Source organism: Stegastes partitus, unplaced genomic scaffold, assembly GCF_000690725.1.
Source record: "Stegastes partitus isolate 25-593 unplaced genomic scaffold, Stegastes_partitus-1.0.2 Scaffold578, whole genome shotgun sequence".
Taxonomy (NCBI): Eukaryota; Metazoa; Chordata; class Actinopteri; family Pomacentridae; genus Stegastes; species Stegastes partitus.
In genome coordinates, this window is record NW_007578309.1 from 378,102 (window position 1) to 394,094 (window position 15,993).

Genomic DNA, 15,993 nt, shown 5'->3' on the forward strand with positions numbered 1-15,993 from the left:
TGCTTTTGGTGGATGAAGAAATTTGCCTCACCTTTATCCTTCCGGGCTGGTACAGGGACACAGAAGGCAGTAATGGTGTGGAAGTGTTGGGGGCCAGGGCCACCCCGGGGCCTCCTCGGCTCCGCCCCTGCCAGCTGCTTCGTATCTCAGCCTCTGAACGGTCACAGCGGAACTCGTCACTGCTGCTGCGAGGGCTCTACGTGTGTTCATCTGAAAAGTTGAGTATAAACCTTATACAGAGCAGTTTTGGGTTAGAATCTTCACTCGTACTAATTCATATAAAGTTACTGAAACAGCTGCGTTCGTCGAGTTTTGTGCAGTTTGCGCTTTTATACTGTTTTTTTTACTAGAAACTGAGAGAAAGCAGCTTCCCCGGCTGGAAATTCAAAGCAACGTAAACATTTCAACTTCAAAGGACACTAGCGTTTTAAAATGTTGTTCACTCACATCTATGTTATGAGCGTTTTTTTCCACGAACAGGAAAAATAACTTCCTACATTGTACATGTGGACTTTAGTGTCGCAGTTTTCCCACTTCCAGTTGTCTATCAGCTGGGCGGGGCTCCGTCTAATCTTTGGAGAAAGACGCTAAACCGTGAACTAACAGCCACCCTAATAGCTTATTTATATTTCACTGAGTGTGTAAACAAGTGTGTGAAACTGTGCTTAGTTACTTCCAAGTGTAGGGTGAAGGTTACGGGAAACACTATTGGAAATGACCCGGTATAAGTGCTGGGTGAGCTGACAGCAGCAGCAGCAGCAGCAAGAGAAGGAGTTGCTCTCACGTGAATGCATCTGGAAAAACATTTCTAAGTTTAATTCTTCATAAGGCAATTTTTTTGTATAAAAAATACAAAAACATTTGGGGTTTAACAGCTGACATTTTAGCTAACAAACAACAAAAACAACTACTTGGTTCATGTGATGAACTGGTGGCCTACTGACTGAATGACCATGATGACAGACCATAGATCTGCAGCTACTGACCCACTTCATCAAGTCAGTGTTGTTTCCACGATACATCCAGTGTGTCAGAACAGTGCAGTCATAGAGAAACTAAACAGAAAATGCTTAAAACACAAAACTATACTGACATAACCATGAGCGATTCTTGTTGTAATTATATCTCTTCAAAGAGGTCGCCTTCGTCCCTGTTTTCTAAAGTCACACAACTTTTAGTTCCAGTTTCTAATGATCGGTGTCGTCCTAATGCTGGGATAATACTCCCTAACAGACAAACACCTGTAGACACGCAGTTGTTTTAATTTATGCTACTTTCTAGCACGCATGGAGGATGTGTTCCACACCTGCACACTGAATTGACTTCCACATAATCTGTGCATGTGCACCACTGCCTTTGTAGCATGCAGGCTGAATTTTGGCTGCACATGAACATCTTTTTGGGAACAATTTCTCATTGTGGTTCTCCGTCTCAGTTTCCCACCAAATGTCTTCTGTATCAGGGTTAACAAAGCCAAGAGTTTCTTCTTCTTCTTCCATGTTGTTGTGGTGAAACACAGTGGTACAGAAACAATTCAAACTTCCTCACGGTTGCAGGTTTTTTATAAATGGTGGTTGTAAAGTCCTGGGAAACGGGTTATTGGTTATCTACATACAACAGTCACCTTCAACTTCTCATTTATTGCTTAAGTATTTTTCTCCAAACCCCCCAAAATTGCTTAAATTTAGACTGTTTATCATGAAACAGTCTCCCTGGTTCGGGTGGAAATGTAGGTAGTTCCTCAAAAGGTTCTCAGCTCCCAGAGAAAGTTCCTGCAAAAAAAGTGACAGAGGAAATAATCCCAGCCAGATAACAATTGATCTGTGTTGGCTTTATTCCTGCTTTTCTGCACCAGCCAGCTGTGGCAACGTGTTAGCAACATGTTTGACGATTTAGCTGCAACGTGTTCTAATTGTGTACCAACCTGTTGTGTTTCTGCAGCAGCATGAGTCTACGAGAGATCACTGAGAATGTGAAGCTGGCCCGCGAATACGCCCTGCTAGGAAACTACAGCTCGGCCTGCGTTCTCTATCGTGGGGTGCTTGAACAAATCCAAAAATATGTGTCTGCTGTGCGAGACAGCGGTTCGCAGCAGAGATGGCAGCAGGTAAATCTGGCATCCATAAAATAACAGATCATATTCAGGATGGAATCCTGCCTGTTCTAAAATGTGATATGTGTATTTGTTTTTGTTTTTTTCCTCAGGTGTGGCAAGAAATTAGTGAAGAGAATCAACAGGTTCAGGACATAATGTCAACTCTAGAAAACTTTCAGCTGGACACGTCGTCTGTTAAACCCAGTAACTATGATGATTTTGAAAAAAGACCAGTGCATGTGGAGCAGAGGTATTGCATTTGGTTATTAAAATACAACATTAATTTTCATCTACTCATTCATTGCTTAAATAATTTTCTTCATTCACTTATTTTTTCTTCCAATTCTGATGTTTTCTGAACACCAAAGTTCTAGGTCTCTTTTCACTTGTGCAGTCCACAGGTTTGTGGCTGGTGTTGTGTGAGCTATTTGTCTAAATACAATAGCCCTGATGTAGTCATATGATTGAGATTAGTAAACTTGAGTCCCTGATGTGAGCCTGTTTTGTTCCTACTCTGTCTGGCTGAAAGGTCGTCTGTAAACCTCATACAGCCTCTTTGTTGTTTTTCCCTTTTTGTCTCCATTTACTACTCTGGCTGTATTCATACACTTGTTGAGCTTTCCACATACAATATAATGTGTCAGGAAATACACACAAATATGTCTATACTCTAATAAGTCATTCATCTGGTGAGTTTTGTACTGACAGCCCCATGATAAATATGGTAAAGTTGGATTTTTGAAAATATTGGCCTTGTTTTTTTGTTTTTTTTCTTCCCCCAAACATAATTGCATCAACTTGTCAGTGCTTAATTAAAACTAAACAGTTGTCATGTGTAAAATAATGGTTTCAGCTGTGAAAATGCATGACTCGGAGGGCTCGTGCTTGTTGTTAATAGCACCATCTTGCTGTCCTCCTTTCACAGACATTCTCCTTGTCCTGTCAGGCGTTCTTCTAACCTCTATAAAGAGAGCAAACCTGCCAACAACCACCTGAGCGGGGCCGGGAGGGCCCAGCAGAGGCACGCGCCTCGAGGGGCCAACGGAGACAGAAGCAAACCTTCCAAAGGCAAAGAAAAGAAGGAACCAAAAGAGACAAAGGAGGCTGCTGGCAAAGCAAAGGACGATAAGGTGAAAGACATACTGGTGGTTTGAACTTGAAACAATACACTACCTTTTTCTTTATTATAATTACATAATATTTATTCAGAGGCAACTGTTTGCATTGCTCATCAGACAGTATCCATATGCTGCATTTACTTACTGCTCAGCCTGTCATTCCAGTTTTTCTGTCCGGGGGAAACCAGACCACATGGGTTACCCTCAGCAAACTGGGAAGAGTAATGTTTTTTTGTTTGTTTTTTTTGTTTTTTTTTTAAAATCTGCTTTTCAGAACAAAAAATCAGATGTCCAGGAAAAAGAAATGAAAAAGTTTGACGGGACAGGATATGATAAAGACCTCGTGGAAGCTCTGGAGAGAGATATTATATCTCAGAATCCAAATGTGAAATGGTAGGTGAGCTCTTTGGGAAATGTGTTTGTTTGATAACTTTGCAGTTTAGTCCTTCTTGTTTTGTAGTCAGCGGAGCTAAATCTGCACCCTTAGTAGTGAAACTATTATCTTCTCTAAGAGTAAGATAAAAAAGATAGAAAACAAGCAGATGGTAAATTGTTCCTTTGTAGCTTTTTTCGGAAGAAGTCGTTAAAGCAGACATTTTGTCTTGTCGCAGTAAGGAAAGGAAAGCACAGGCTGAATCCCACTTAGGGCAGGTCCTGCTGTTGTGCATGTGGGTTCATTATCACAGCTTACTAGGACACTTGAAAGAACTGAGAAATTGTTAATTTCACCTGTTCGTTCACTGCTGTGACACATGAAAATGTCTACTGCAAATCAGGTGTATTCTGAATGTGGGTGTTCTGGGTGTTTATTGTGTCAATACTTTCACTCTGTGGACTCCTTTTTCACAATATACAGTGTAGCACCTCTATGGAAACAGCACAACTGTGACTAGAAGTAGAGAGAACTAAAATAAATGATTTTGTGCTGCATAACAAAATTAAAATGTCATTAATCATTATAAAGAAAAAGCAAAAGTATCCATAGGTGTTACCAATACTGGGGAAAAAAATGTGACTCTACATACTGCACTTGCATTTTTTATTTGTTTGCATCCTCCTTTTTGCTCTGTCAACACAACCTGTAGTTTGATTTGATTTTACATTCAGACAACTAGAAAAACATTAAATTATGCTATAAACATAGACTGTGTGTAAAAGATGGATGTAGCCACAGCAACGTCACTCATCAGTTTGTGGAATAAACATTTGAAGCCTCGAGTTTTCACCTGGCCGTCCCACCTGGCCCTGAGAAAGAATGGCAGTTTAAGTCACTTCTGAATTGGTTTCACTCCTCTGACCTGAAGGCGATGGCCATCTTTTTTTATATTCAGTATGTTTTTAGAAATGGAGACATCAAGGTGCAGACTTTTTAGCAAGACTTGTACATTCTTTTGGGTTTATCAGACTTTCTTTCTGAGAACTGTTCAATGCAACCTCCATCTCCCCTGTTTCTCTAGGGATGATATTGCAGACCTAGAAGATGCAAAAAAACTCCTGAAAGAAGCAGTCGTGTTGCCAATGTGGATGCCAGCATTTTTCAAAGGCATACGAAGACCGTGGAAGGTACTGGTTTATGGAGAAGTTTGTATTATTTCTTCTTTTGCAAGCATTGCTATTACATGGAAATCATTTTCCACTTTAGGGAGTGCTTATGGTGGGACCTCCAGGAACAGGGAAAACGCTTTTGGCCAAAGCCGTTGCTACGGAATGCAGAACCACGTTCTTCAACGTGTCCTCATCTACGCTCACCTCCAAGTACAGAGGAGAGTCTGAAAAATTAGTTCGCGTTCTCTTTGAAATGGTAAGCTCAGCCACTTTGGATCGTCAGTTGTTGTTTTTTTTTTAGGTTTCTTATATGTTCTTGGCCTCATGGCTGTTGTTGTTGTAAACAAGGTTCCTGTGCAACAACATCAATAAGAGATACTATTTTACATTATGTTGTATTCTCTGCCATTGGTAGGTCTGTAAGTCAGTTGTAGAGCCCTCTAGTGGTCAAAATCTAAGTAATGCACATTTAATGTCACAATTGATATACTGCTAATTTTAAAATTCAGTCTTGCCTCTGGTCTCGAATTCAGTTAAACTTTAGATCAAGTGAAGTAGTTATTGAAATCTATCTCACTTCTCTGGCAGATTTGTTTGTACACAATCCCATAGTTAAGTTTTTGTTCATACAGTATTTCCTGAACTCTGTCATTGCACGTGTCTTTGTACAGGCACGTTTTTATGCTCCAACGACAATCTTCATTGATGAAATTGACTCCATGTGCAGCCGAAGAGGGACATCAGAGGAGCATGAGGCCAGCAGGAGAGTCAAGGCCGAGCTACTGGTGCAGATGGATGGTAAAACACCTACTATGCGTTCAGTTTAATTTACTAAGTGCAATTCCATCCTGTGCAATACATAATGTTTACCCTTTGAAGCACTTTTTGCTGACCGATTTAAACAAGTTTAATCAGATTTTTCTGCAATATTGCCAGTTTTCCAACATTCTACTTATACTCTACAGCTCTAAAAGCAGAAATATTTCTAACAAAGCAAATGTTTTCTGAGGCCTTTTCCGTTTTTGTGGATTTTGTGCAGGTGTTGGTGGAGCGTCGGAGAACGACGACCCGTCAAAGATGGTGATGGTGCTGGCCGCCACCAACTTCCCATGGGACATTGACGAGGCTCTGAGGAGGCGGCTGGAGAAGAGGATCTACATACCACTGCCTTCAAGTACGATCATCTCTTCGCTGCTCATTATGAGCAGAGAAGTGTGTATAATTGAAAATGCAATTTACTGCAGCTTCTAAGTGGGTCTGTAAAATTGTTAAACATCAAGAAAGTTGAAGATAACTGTTCTGGCACATCGGCTTTATTACGTCTCTGTTAATTGCCCCCTGTGCTGACTAGATAACAGTCATAGCAGATTAACCTACCAGGGAGGTCCTGGGGTATATCTGTTGGGCCCCCACATTCCTCACATTCTGTACCCTGTCACCTTCAAGTACAGTGCACACAGCAGACTATACATACTATATTTGAATTAGTTTTTTGCTCCAGGACAGCTCTGCAGGAATGCTGCCTAATCCAGTGTCTGTAACTGGGAGTGTCCTGGTCAAGAGTCCCAGACTCCCAATCCCACACCATTTTTCTAGATAATACACACCTCAAGAAGATTAAAGTTATTATTGTAGGGACCCCAGAGCAGTTGTCTGTGTTTCCTGGTTGTTAGTCTTGAGTAGGGACCTTTATATGTCCACTGGTTGGCTACATGCTGTGGCTACTGCAAGTGGTAGCATTTTCCTACTTACTGTTGCCTCTGTGTTTCCAGCTAAGGGGCGAGTGGAGCTGCTCAGGATCAATCTGAAGGAGCTGGAGCTGGCTAACGACGTGGACTTGGACAAGATCGCAGAGCAGATGGAGGGCTACTCAGGAGCTGATATAACTAACGTGTGCAGGTGAGGTTTTCTTTCAAAAAAATGCTCACTATCTCCAAAGTAGCTTCTTTGGCAAAAAGTACAGAGACAAAACAGCAAATTTAGGCACTAAGTACATGCCATAGCTACGGTGGATAGAAACCATACAACCATACGCTTTATGTCCATTCCCCTCCTGTTCCCTGCCATTGACTGTAATTTAATTTTATTCTGTCATGTTCATGTTCAGTAGGTTTGGTGTTCACATATTTTTTGTGTGTATGGTGTTTAATCTCATTACATAAAGGCTTTATGTAGAAAGCTGATGTAATTTAAAGCTCGTGTTTTAATTTAAAATCAATATTTCTGCAAAAATTCAGAAATTCATGTCATTGACAGATTCCATTGAAATCTTGGCTCCTTTAAATGAAATGAAATGAAAAATACTTTATTTATCCCAGAAGGGAAATTCAATTAAGGCTCTTAATTAAACTGTTGTGTGGTGCAGGGACGCCTCTCTAATGGCCATGAGGCGAAGAATCGAGGGCCTCACGCCAGAGGAGATCCGCAACATTTCCCGGGACGAGATGCACATGCCCACCACCATGGAGGACTTTGAGACAGCTCTGAGGAAAGTGTCCAAATCGGTTTCAGCATCTGACCTGGAAAAGTACGAAAAGTGGATCGAAGAGTTCGGGTCCTGCTGAAAAAAGTCAGACTCCGACTCATCTGTGTTTGACCGCGTGACTAGTGGGAGGCTGTGTAATCCAGGTAACAGAGGGTTCTAACGTGACCATGTGTGTCAGGCTGAGACTTTAAATTCCTCTGAATCAGTCAGTTGATTTGGATGAAGGTAGGTCATTACAGTGGGTAAATAAGTGCACTTAAAATCAGCACCTCTCCCTTTTTGTACATTATGTTAATGTTATGCAAACGTTTTAATCTGAAAAGGTCTAAAGAGTCAACTTCAAGAAGTTATGGGTGATGGCTGTCATTTCATTTGCAAAATATTTTATTGATCATGAAGTCATCAAATGTGAGCAAAGCTCACAAAACTGAGGCTACAAATCTCCAGAGAGTTCATTCCAGACATGTTTTCTTCAACTTTACACAAGTGTCATAATATGTTTGTACTGTTCTATTTACTTGCAAGCAAATCCAATGCTATTCCTGTTGGCTTATTTCTTGTTTTTATTGCACTTGATCATATTTAGAACCACATGGTTCTGTGACATTTTTGTAGATGTAAATTATTGTGAACAAAACACTAACTAGATATTTCTATAAATAAAAGTTTATAAACATTAACATAGTGTTGCATGTAAGTTCATCTATTTGTCTGCTGGGAAGTGTAAAAACATTACAGTCGCAGTTGAAGGATTTACTTTAAGACAGAAAACTGAAAATAACCAAAGAGGGTGAGCAGACAGATTTCTAACTTGAGTATGGTCGTTGTTAAGATCGATTATTAGCTACAGGAGCTAATAGGTGGTTTTCTGTGGTGTGGAGCTGTGCTTCCAATGCTATGAAAAGACTACGTTTATTACAAGTTCCATTATCACTGAAGGACAAAGAGGAAAAACTGTAACATGCTGAGAAGGAAAAAGCGAGGGAGTGACTGCTGATAAATTTTAATAATTCAATTCAGTTAATTGTATTTATGTAGCGCCAACTCAAAACGCACGTCATCTCAAAGCACTTTCATAACAAGTTGAAGACCTTACGAATTTTAAACGAACAACAGAACCCAACAATCCAAAGTTGCTTTTAGTGGGATGGATTGCTCTGGTTGCTAAACAGTTGGGATCTGTTCCTTCATTACCTTAAGCATGCCTTTGGTTTTTCTTTTTAGTGCTTACCAGCTGATGTACACAACACCACCAATATATGATGTGTGATAAGATAATACTTTAACTTTAATTAATTACAGCTCCCCTGTTCATGTGTGTCTCAACAAGACCTTTTCCAAAATGAAACAGAGTGTGAGTCTTCAGACCTTTGTGTAATGTTAGATTTGACACTATTTAGGACACCTTATAGGGAAACACTGTGATGGTCGTAAGGAAAGCATTTAATCAGCATGATTTTAGACTCAAATACACAGTCCAGCTGTAATTCATACAATTTATGCACACAGATGTCAAAAAGATAACACATGGATCGAACACCGTTAAAACAAAGAGCAAATTAAAACATATTTCTGTCGTTTATTACCTCATGCCTGATACATTGTTTGCCTTACAGGCTAATTTGGTGTTATCTACAGCACTCTGTTGTATAGAGTTGATCAATTAGGAATCTGAGGCAGATATCAATGCTGCTTTGAGTCATCATGCAGTTTCATAGTTTTCATGTATAAGTTGCTGATTGAGCAGCAAACTGCATTCACTAGCTAGACAACACATGCACCTTTTGCTAACGCAGTACATCATGCATTCTGCAGTTTTAACTGAGCCCCGGGGAGATAAAATCATGTCTTCAGCTGCTCTGAGGTGCACAAGCTGATGCTTTTAGGGTGTCTTCGAAAAAGCATGACAAGTAATGAAATAAACACACACACACACACAGAAAATAAACACGATAATGAACTTAGGATGACTCAAACCCATGTTTTTGACTGATGACCAGTCCACCTGTCTGGTCCCTCAGAACCAGCCCAGCAAACCATCTGGAGCGATACTGAGGAGGTTTATTGTCTGAGCCTACAAATCCTGCTGAGATTAACCACATCCATGCAGGTTTCACTCACAGGTTCAACTCTTAAGTGCAGATTCTTTCTTCTAACAATAGGTATTGTACTTTCTTTTAAATCAGTCCAGTCAGAGCAGTAGTTTGCCTTTTATGTTTAGAGTGCATAGACATTCTGAAAGACATCACTTACATTCTCCGATATTAGTAACAGGAAGCTGCACACAAAACCGATTAAGAAAAATACAATATGCTTCCCCATTTAGTGATAGAATCCCCAAAATAGTCACAGAGGCACCGTGAAGAAAGACAATCAACATATTAACCTCTAAAGTGTGCAGTCGGCCTCACAGGGAGGTGCTTTTTAGCAAACTTCAGATCCACTGTTTCTAAACTGCAACATGCCGACACGGTGATCTGCATAGCTTTGTCTTCTTTTTGATTAAATATTATTTAATCAGATCAACCGGCAACAGCAGATTCAGTTATACTGGTTCTTTAGCAATTATCTTGTCTTCACTTAAAGGACGACAATATGCCTGCCTCATGTTAAATAAATACATCGAATAAGTGCATTTTCTTCTTCTTCTTTTTTTTTTTTTAACGGCTGTGGGGTACAATTTTGTGGGGGGGAAAGGTATAGTGCGAAAAGAAAGTGTGGCCTGTACAGAAATGCTACAGACACAAAGTGTTTTCTGGGTAAGTAAACTCTTAACTCCTTGGATGCAGCTCCTGAAATGCTCAGTTTGTTCATATTCATTGTTTGGAACTCACTGTGTTTCAGCTTTTTTCCTCAAGCTTGTGTCTGTTCTTACCTGTGCTGCTACATTTTGGTGAAAAAAAAAGAAGAATAACCTTGAGAAAACAATCTCACCAGATGGTCTATTCAGTAGCAGCTCTGAAGCTTCTCGTCTTCAATTGTCAGGTTTAACCATAGTTGTTTTTTTTGAGGATTGGCTTAAAGGAATAGTTTGACATTTTAGGAAACATGCTGGTTGTCTGGCAGCCTTGTGGTAAGACAAACTTCTGGGATGTCAGTACACCCAACAAAAAAAATACCCAATACAATCCACAAGTTGACCTATTCTTAATGGGGTTTTTTTGAATGGCATAAACAGGAGATAACGTATTGTAGATGTTTCATTCGGTTTCCAGTCTGTTTGGTAAGCTACGCTAAAATGACTTCTGGAGCTTCACGAGAGTGGTGTCAGTTTTTTTGACGAATCTGTAATTCACAAAATACCAAACTGTTCCCTCTAAAAGCTTAAAATCTTTGGCGCAAAACACATGATTTTATGAAGAACATCTAATAAACAGACGTTGAGGGTTGTTTGTTTTGTTAACTGCTGACAAGGATCAGCTTTAAAAAAACAAAACACGACTACATAGATCTATATATCGATGTGACATTTGATGTTTCACTTACAATTCAAAGAACAATGACAAATTGGGAAGGAATAATGCCACAGCATGTTTTCGAAGTGGGTAAAACAAAAGTACTCCAAGGTCTTTGTATTAAATAGTAATGCATCACCTTACTAGCTTTGAAAAGCAAGTAACAAAGTGGAGTCATTAGTGCCTCGATAAAGTGACTTTTCATAAACGATCGCACCAATCACTGCAGCAAAGACATTTCCAGACGATGAGATGAGTGCACAGATGCAAGTAACACACGTCAGCTGTCCAACATACCAACCTGAAAGACTGGAATTTGATCTAAAGGCATAATACGGGCTCTTTAAACTAGCTCCTGTTTCACGGCTAAAATGTTTAAAGAGTAAACCGAAGTGAAAAGCAACAGTGGTTCACAGATCTGAATACAGGCTTGGAGCGAAGCAGTAGGTTAAAGAACAAATAGGAACAAACTGGAAGGAGCAGACCAAGTCAATCCTCATTCAAGGCTTCTTCCCTTCTTCCTCTGCTTCTATTTCTATGTTCTCCAGCAGGTTGTGCTTCTCGTCCTCTGGCATTAGAGTGACGGGGTTTAGGTGAAAAATGTGCCTGTGAAACCGAAAAAGAACAATTAAGCATTGTGGGGACAAGCAGAGATATTCCAGCTGATTATTTGTTCAGAAACCCCACACAACAAACTCACTTATGTTCGCAAATTGGGAAGAACATGTCCAAGATCTTGACGATGACGGCCGATCCGGCGACACCTATCACCACCACCCACATCACCAGGAAGAAGAGAGGCAGCGACTCGGAGCAGAAGCGCCGCAGACGAACTCTTGCTTGCTCTACCCATTCACACATGGCCTGAGGACACGATGCACATGGAGACATGAGCATTTCCTGCTGCACCTCTAGAAAAGGTTTCCCAGCAACGTAGGAAGATGTGTGCACACGTGAAGAGTTAGAAAACAAACCGGAATGGTGGAGATGATGCACCTTCAACTGCAAACAGTAGGATTTAAGATTTGATATCTCCCACAGACGACACAACGTTGTGTAGTCTGTGCTAGCGTTATTACTTCTACTTCTCAAAAGCGATGCTTGGATTTGTTGTGTTTCCATGTATAATTTTGAAGAGTCTCAACCTTCACCTCTAAACTAAATGAGTTGGGTAAATTGTTAGACTATATGATATTCTAGGAGCTTGACTGTAGTATTTCATTAAAACAAGTCCATTTCTATTTTAGGGGTTTCTATTAGTTTCTTCTATAATTTCTATTGCAGTCTCAACCATAATTTTTAAACTTAAGTACATTTGTAATGCCAATTTTATTTCTCTGCTGGATGGAACTTAAGCTGTTGTTTTAAATGTGAGATATAAATGACAATGACATGATTTGACTATTAAGGTTTAATTGCAGAAACTGTGTCATTGTCTTCCTCCTACATATTGACTACCACTTTTTTCTACTTAAATGACACATCTCTGAGGCAGTGTTTACTACATGCCATCAACTGGTTGTCTAGTAACAGCTGACTTTTGCTTACAGAGTAAGACGATACAAATTCCTTGGGCGGAGTTTCCATCTGATCCGACTCGGTGGGGTCAAATTCATCATCATATCGGACATCATAAAGCAGGTCGGGGTCCATACGTAGGGGAGTCTCTGGGAGCTTTCCCGGCGCTGCAGTCTCCTCCTGGGTCGTCTCCGTGTGCTTCAGGGGATACTGACTGGTGGTCTGAGACATCAACTGCTCTTCATCTGATGTGAGATAAGAAAAGAATACACACTAAAGGTGACTGCTAAAGAGTACCTGCATAATAACCTTTAGGATATTGAAAGCATTAAAAAAAACCTTTTCTAGAATTTGGTGGATCGGTGACAACCACATCGTTTTCTCTGGGAACCCTGAAGATCTCACTGTGTCCGATGGGGTAGATGTTGGTAAACTGAGCCAGCTTCTGGAAGTCTGGGCTCATCAGGATTTTCACCTCACACATGTCAGGCTGCTGGACCTAAAAGAGAACACAGAGAGATGCAAATTCATTCAAAAATTCATGCAAAGATCCTGAATAACTTAGTAAAACTACACATGACGTGTTACACATTTCGATGGCATAAGAACACGGATACTCGAGCTGCCTTGTAGGACATTTTCTTAGAGTGCTTTAAAACTTTAAAAACTTTTGGCAAGTGTATTGGGAACTTCCATGAATCGTACAGGGGAACCCCTTTTAATTATTGTTATTATTATTATTATTATTTTTTTTTTACTGAAAGGTAGAGACTGCAATTCTGGAGCTCAACTACAACTCTAGTCAAACACTGTAAAAGTACTGTACACTACACAATGACAAGCTGTAATATTGACATTATTCAGCCAGAAAAGGAAGTAGAACAATTTTACAGTAACTGCCACCCTGAAATTTGACTAGATTGCTTCCTTCCAAAATTGTCTGTCTGTCTGAACCTGTGTGTTTAAAACTGGAGAATTAAGGTGGAACTGCTCAGTCAGGGCATTTCCTGCTTATTTCACAAATGATGCATCTTCAGGATTATAAAAACACCATAATCACATGATAACACGATAAGAAAACTTATTTTTGTTGCCAGATAGGCCCTTTCAATTGTACTCGTACTTATTGGATGCATTTATCTTTCTATTGAAGAGTTTCATTGTAACTGAGTGGGACTGTAAGTTTCGACACATCCTCCATAAGGAATGGTTCTCTTGGTACATTCTTTATGTCTAAATTTCAACAACATTTTGCTTGAAAGAGAACAGACGAGTTCAGTTTCTACGATATAAATACAGTTTCTGATAACAATCACATCTTTGGAATACAGTAAGTGATGTTTTCAGCCAGTAAAATTTGACACACAGACTCTATGTGAGAGCTGCAAGTTTAGAAAAAAAAGGGTGTTTACCTCTTTGCCCTCCATTTCTATCACTTCACTGAACACTTGAAGAGCCACCACCTCCTCTGAGTCGCTGTACAGCCTGTTCTGGCTCACCATCACCCGGGTGACGGTCGACACCAAGTCCCCTGATTCAAACTCGGTGCTTCCATTGATGCTCTCCACTGGAAAAAAAATGCAATTTAGTGTTTTTATGAGCATATTGCATTTCACCAACAGTTTGCATTTAGATAAGACCTCATGCCTTGTGCCATTAGTCAGTCCATTAACCTCATCAACACAAATTATGGCTAGGAATTAAAAATGTAAGTCATTTATCAACAGGAAGGGGCTGTAGTCCAGAGAGTGCTAGAGAGAACATTTACAAATGAAGGAAAAGAGGAACAAAACATGCTAAAGTGAAAAAAAACATACACTGCAGAGTTGAGGGAACACACTAATTTACTTTTGTCATTAGTCTACTGTGTGTTCTTATGAAACAGTTCAGGACTACACAGTGTATCGTTTCAGCATTGACGCAATGTTCTCTTTACAAAACGCACGATGTAAAACAAGGCGAGTAATCTTCAGACAACTTTTTTTGCTGACTGAAACTCGTGATTTTCATGACTGATTATCAACAGAAGTCTCTTTGGTTGAACCATATTCGCTCTGATTTAAGGGTTGTTGGATGCACAGTGTGTTTTTTGTTGTTGCTGCATTTACAAGAAACAGAGTTTGTTGGCATGCAGGCTGCACATGAGCACAGCAACATGAGTGAAGCAACACTGAAAAGGAAGATATGGTTGCAAAAAAAAAAAAAACACAATGTCAGTTCAGTGGAAGTATTTTGGCTACAGAAATCATGATGTTGACCAAAAATAGGTAGTCGGTCAGCAGTGACTTGCCACTGTTGTCACTACACGGGGCAACACAACTCATTTGTTTAACCATTTAAATCAGCACCACAAAGCTCTACGGGATGAGTGCAAAGCCTGATCTGAATGCCACCCAAAGCAAAAAACATTTAGTCTGGATACCTTATCCCAGGTTTTTATTTTTATTTTCAATATTTTTTTTTTGATGCAAATGCATTCCCCTGCAAAATCACCCCAACCACAGTTCTGTCCAAATAATTCTGATGACATCTGGTGACAATTCCTGCATTTTTCATATGAACAAACAATCAAATTTGACAGCTCTCATTATATAACAGCATGATATAGAGAAAGAAAAGAAATTCTACTGAACAGCAGTACTAACTTGTTAATTTTACAGATGTTGTTTGGTGTTTTAAGGTGCATCACTCTGAGCCTAATGGTTTCCCCGGCATTCAGTCTATATGCTAAACTGGGCTAATCACATCCTGACTCCAACTTTGCACTTAGCACACATGAGATTGATACTGATCTTCTTATTCCGCTCCACTTAACTGCTACTTGTGTTGCAGGGTGACTTGACAGGATGTTAACAGGCGCTACGGACACAGATGACCAACATGTCGCCCCAGAAACATATGAGTTGTGAAGGAGGGGCATTCATTCATTCATTCATTCATTCATTCATTCATTCATTCATTAAACCTTTAGTTAATTTAAATTTCACCCTTAGATATGGAGGCCTTGTTTACAAAGCAGTAGAGTAGGAAAACACATAAAAACCGTGGACAACAATAAAGATATTAAAAGGCAAAGTTAGTAATAAATAAATAATTAATTAATTAATAAATGAATAAAAACTCACAGAGAAGTGCTTGACAGTTGAACCTGGTGACCCCTGACAGCTCGACTGGGATGTCATTGACGAACACCTGCTCATCGCCCACCGATATATTTAAATTTATCTGAAATAAAAATAAAAAAAAAACATCAAAGTCAAGCTGTTTCTTGTATTTCTAAAAAAAATAAAATAAAAGACCTGCTTTTAGCTAAGTGAGCTGGTTGTTCGTCGCATACCTGTAAATTGTTAGAATCCTGGAGTTGTGTATCCGCCAGTGTCCCTGTTGTGACGTTAATCAGGATGTTTTCCTGTGAGGATCAATGAGTAAAAGTTCATAACAAGAAAACAAAAAGAGGCGTGAGGTTTAACACCATGATGTCTGCCTGCCAGTGTGTTCTTATTGCTGAGCGATCGGGAAGCTACAGCTACGCTAACATCACCATCATCAAGTCAGCGCAGTATTTACCGTCGGTTTTATCGCTTACCGTGTTCAGTTGCCTGGTCGACGACTCTGTGCGTGTTACAGACGCAAAAATAAGAAATATAACACAAACTGTAGGCCATGTCGTTTCCATTTTGACTTCACCTACCAGCAGCAGAGGAGCTTCAACAAAAACATTGAAGACATGAGAACTGCGCAGGCGCGGGGAGTTAAGGCAGACGCCGTCCTCTCGCG

The 15,993-nt window shown here is 39.9% G+C and overlaps 2 protein-coding genes across 3 annotated transcripts; one reads left to right on the forward strand and one right to left on the reverse strand.

Annotated features, from left to right (window-relative positions):
• Positions 1-143: 143 nt before the first annotated feature.
• On the forward strand, positions 144-7,923 carry katna1 (katanin p60 (ATPase containing) subunit A 1). Of its 2 annotated transcripts, none has more exons than XM_008288874.1 (11): positions 144-217; positions 1,942-2,107; positions 2,206-2,345; positions 3,021-3,225; positions 3,488-3,606; positions 4,671-4,776; positions 4,856-5,014; positions 5,430-5,556; positions 5,798-5,932; positions 6,531-6,657; positions 7,124-7,923. In XM_008288874.1, the coding sequence occupies exons 2-11, from the start codon at positions 1,946-1,948 to the stop codon at positions 7,320-7,322; spliced, it is 1,479 nt and encodes a 492-aa protein (XP_008287096.1). In that variant the 5' UTR covers positions 144-217; positions 1,942-1,945; the 3' UTR covers positions 7,323-7,923. The 2 variants fall into 2 exon arrangements, with proteins under 2 accessions (XP_008287096.1, XP_008287097.1); XM_008288875.1 differs by having other exon boundaries at positions 3,042-3,225.
• Positions 7,924-8,668: 745 nt separating this feature from the next.
• ginm1 (glycoprotein integral membrane 1) lies at positions 8,669-15,947 on the reverse strand. Its single transcript, XM_008288873.1, has 8 exons — positions 15,803-15,947; positions 15,554-15,625; positions 15,342-15,441; positions 13,629-13,783; positions 12,556-12,715; positions 12,247-12,461; positions 11,399-11,562; positions 8,669-11,304 (listed from the first exon to the last, which is right to left on the reverse strand). Exons 1-8 carry the CDS (start codon positions 15,890-15,892, stop codon positions 11,199-11,201), a joined length of 1,062 nt encoding a protein of 353 aa, XP_008287095.1. The 5' UTR covers positions 15,893-15,947; the 3' UTR covers positions 8,669-11,198.
• Between the last annotated feature and the right edge of the window lie 46 nt (positions 15,948-15,993).

Coding starts and splice junctions, on each gene's coding strand:
- katna1 (XM_008288874.1), top strand. CDS start 1,946: ATGAGTCTACGAGAGATCACTGAGAATGTGAAGCTGGCCCGCGAATAC. Junction 2,108..2,205: donor CGCAGCAGAGATGGCAGCAG/GTAAATCTGGCA, acceptor TTTTTTCCTCAG/GTGTGGCAAGAAATTAGTGA. Junction 5,933..6,530: donor CTACATACCACTGCCTTCAA/GTACGATCATCT, acceptor CTGTGTTTCCAG/CTAAGGGGCGAGTGGAGCTG.
- ginm1 (XM_008288873.1), bottom strand. CDS start 15,892: ATGGAAACGACATGGCCTACAGTTTGTGTTATATTTCTTATTTTTGCG. Junction 11,563..12,246: donor AATTTGTATCGTCTTACTCT/GTAAGCAAAAGT, acceptor TCGTGTCCTCAG/GCCATGTGTGAATGGGTAGA. Junction 11,305..11,398: donor TTCCCAATTTGCGAACATAA/GTGAGTTTGTTG, acceptor TCGGTTTCACAG/GCACATTTTTCACCTAAACC.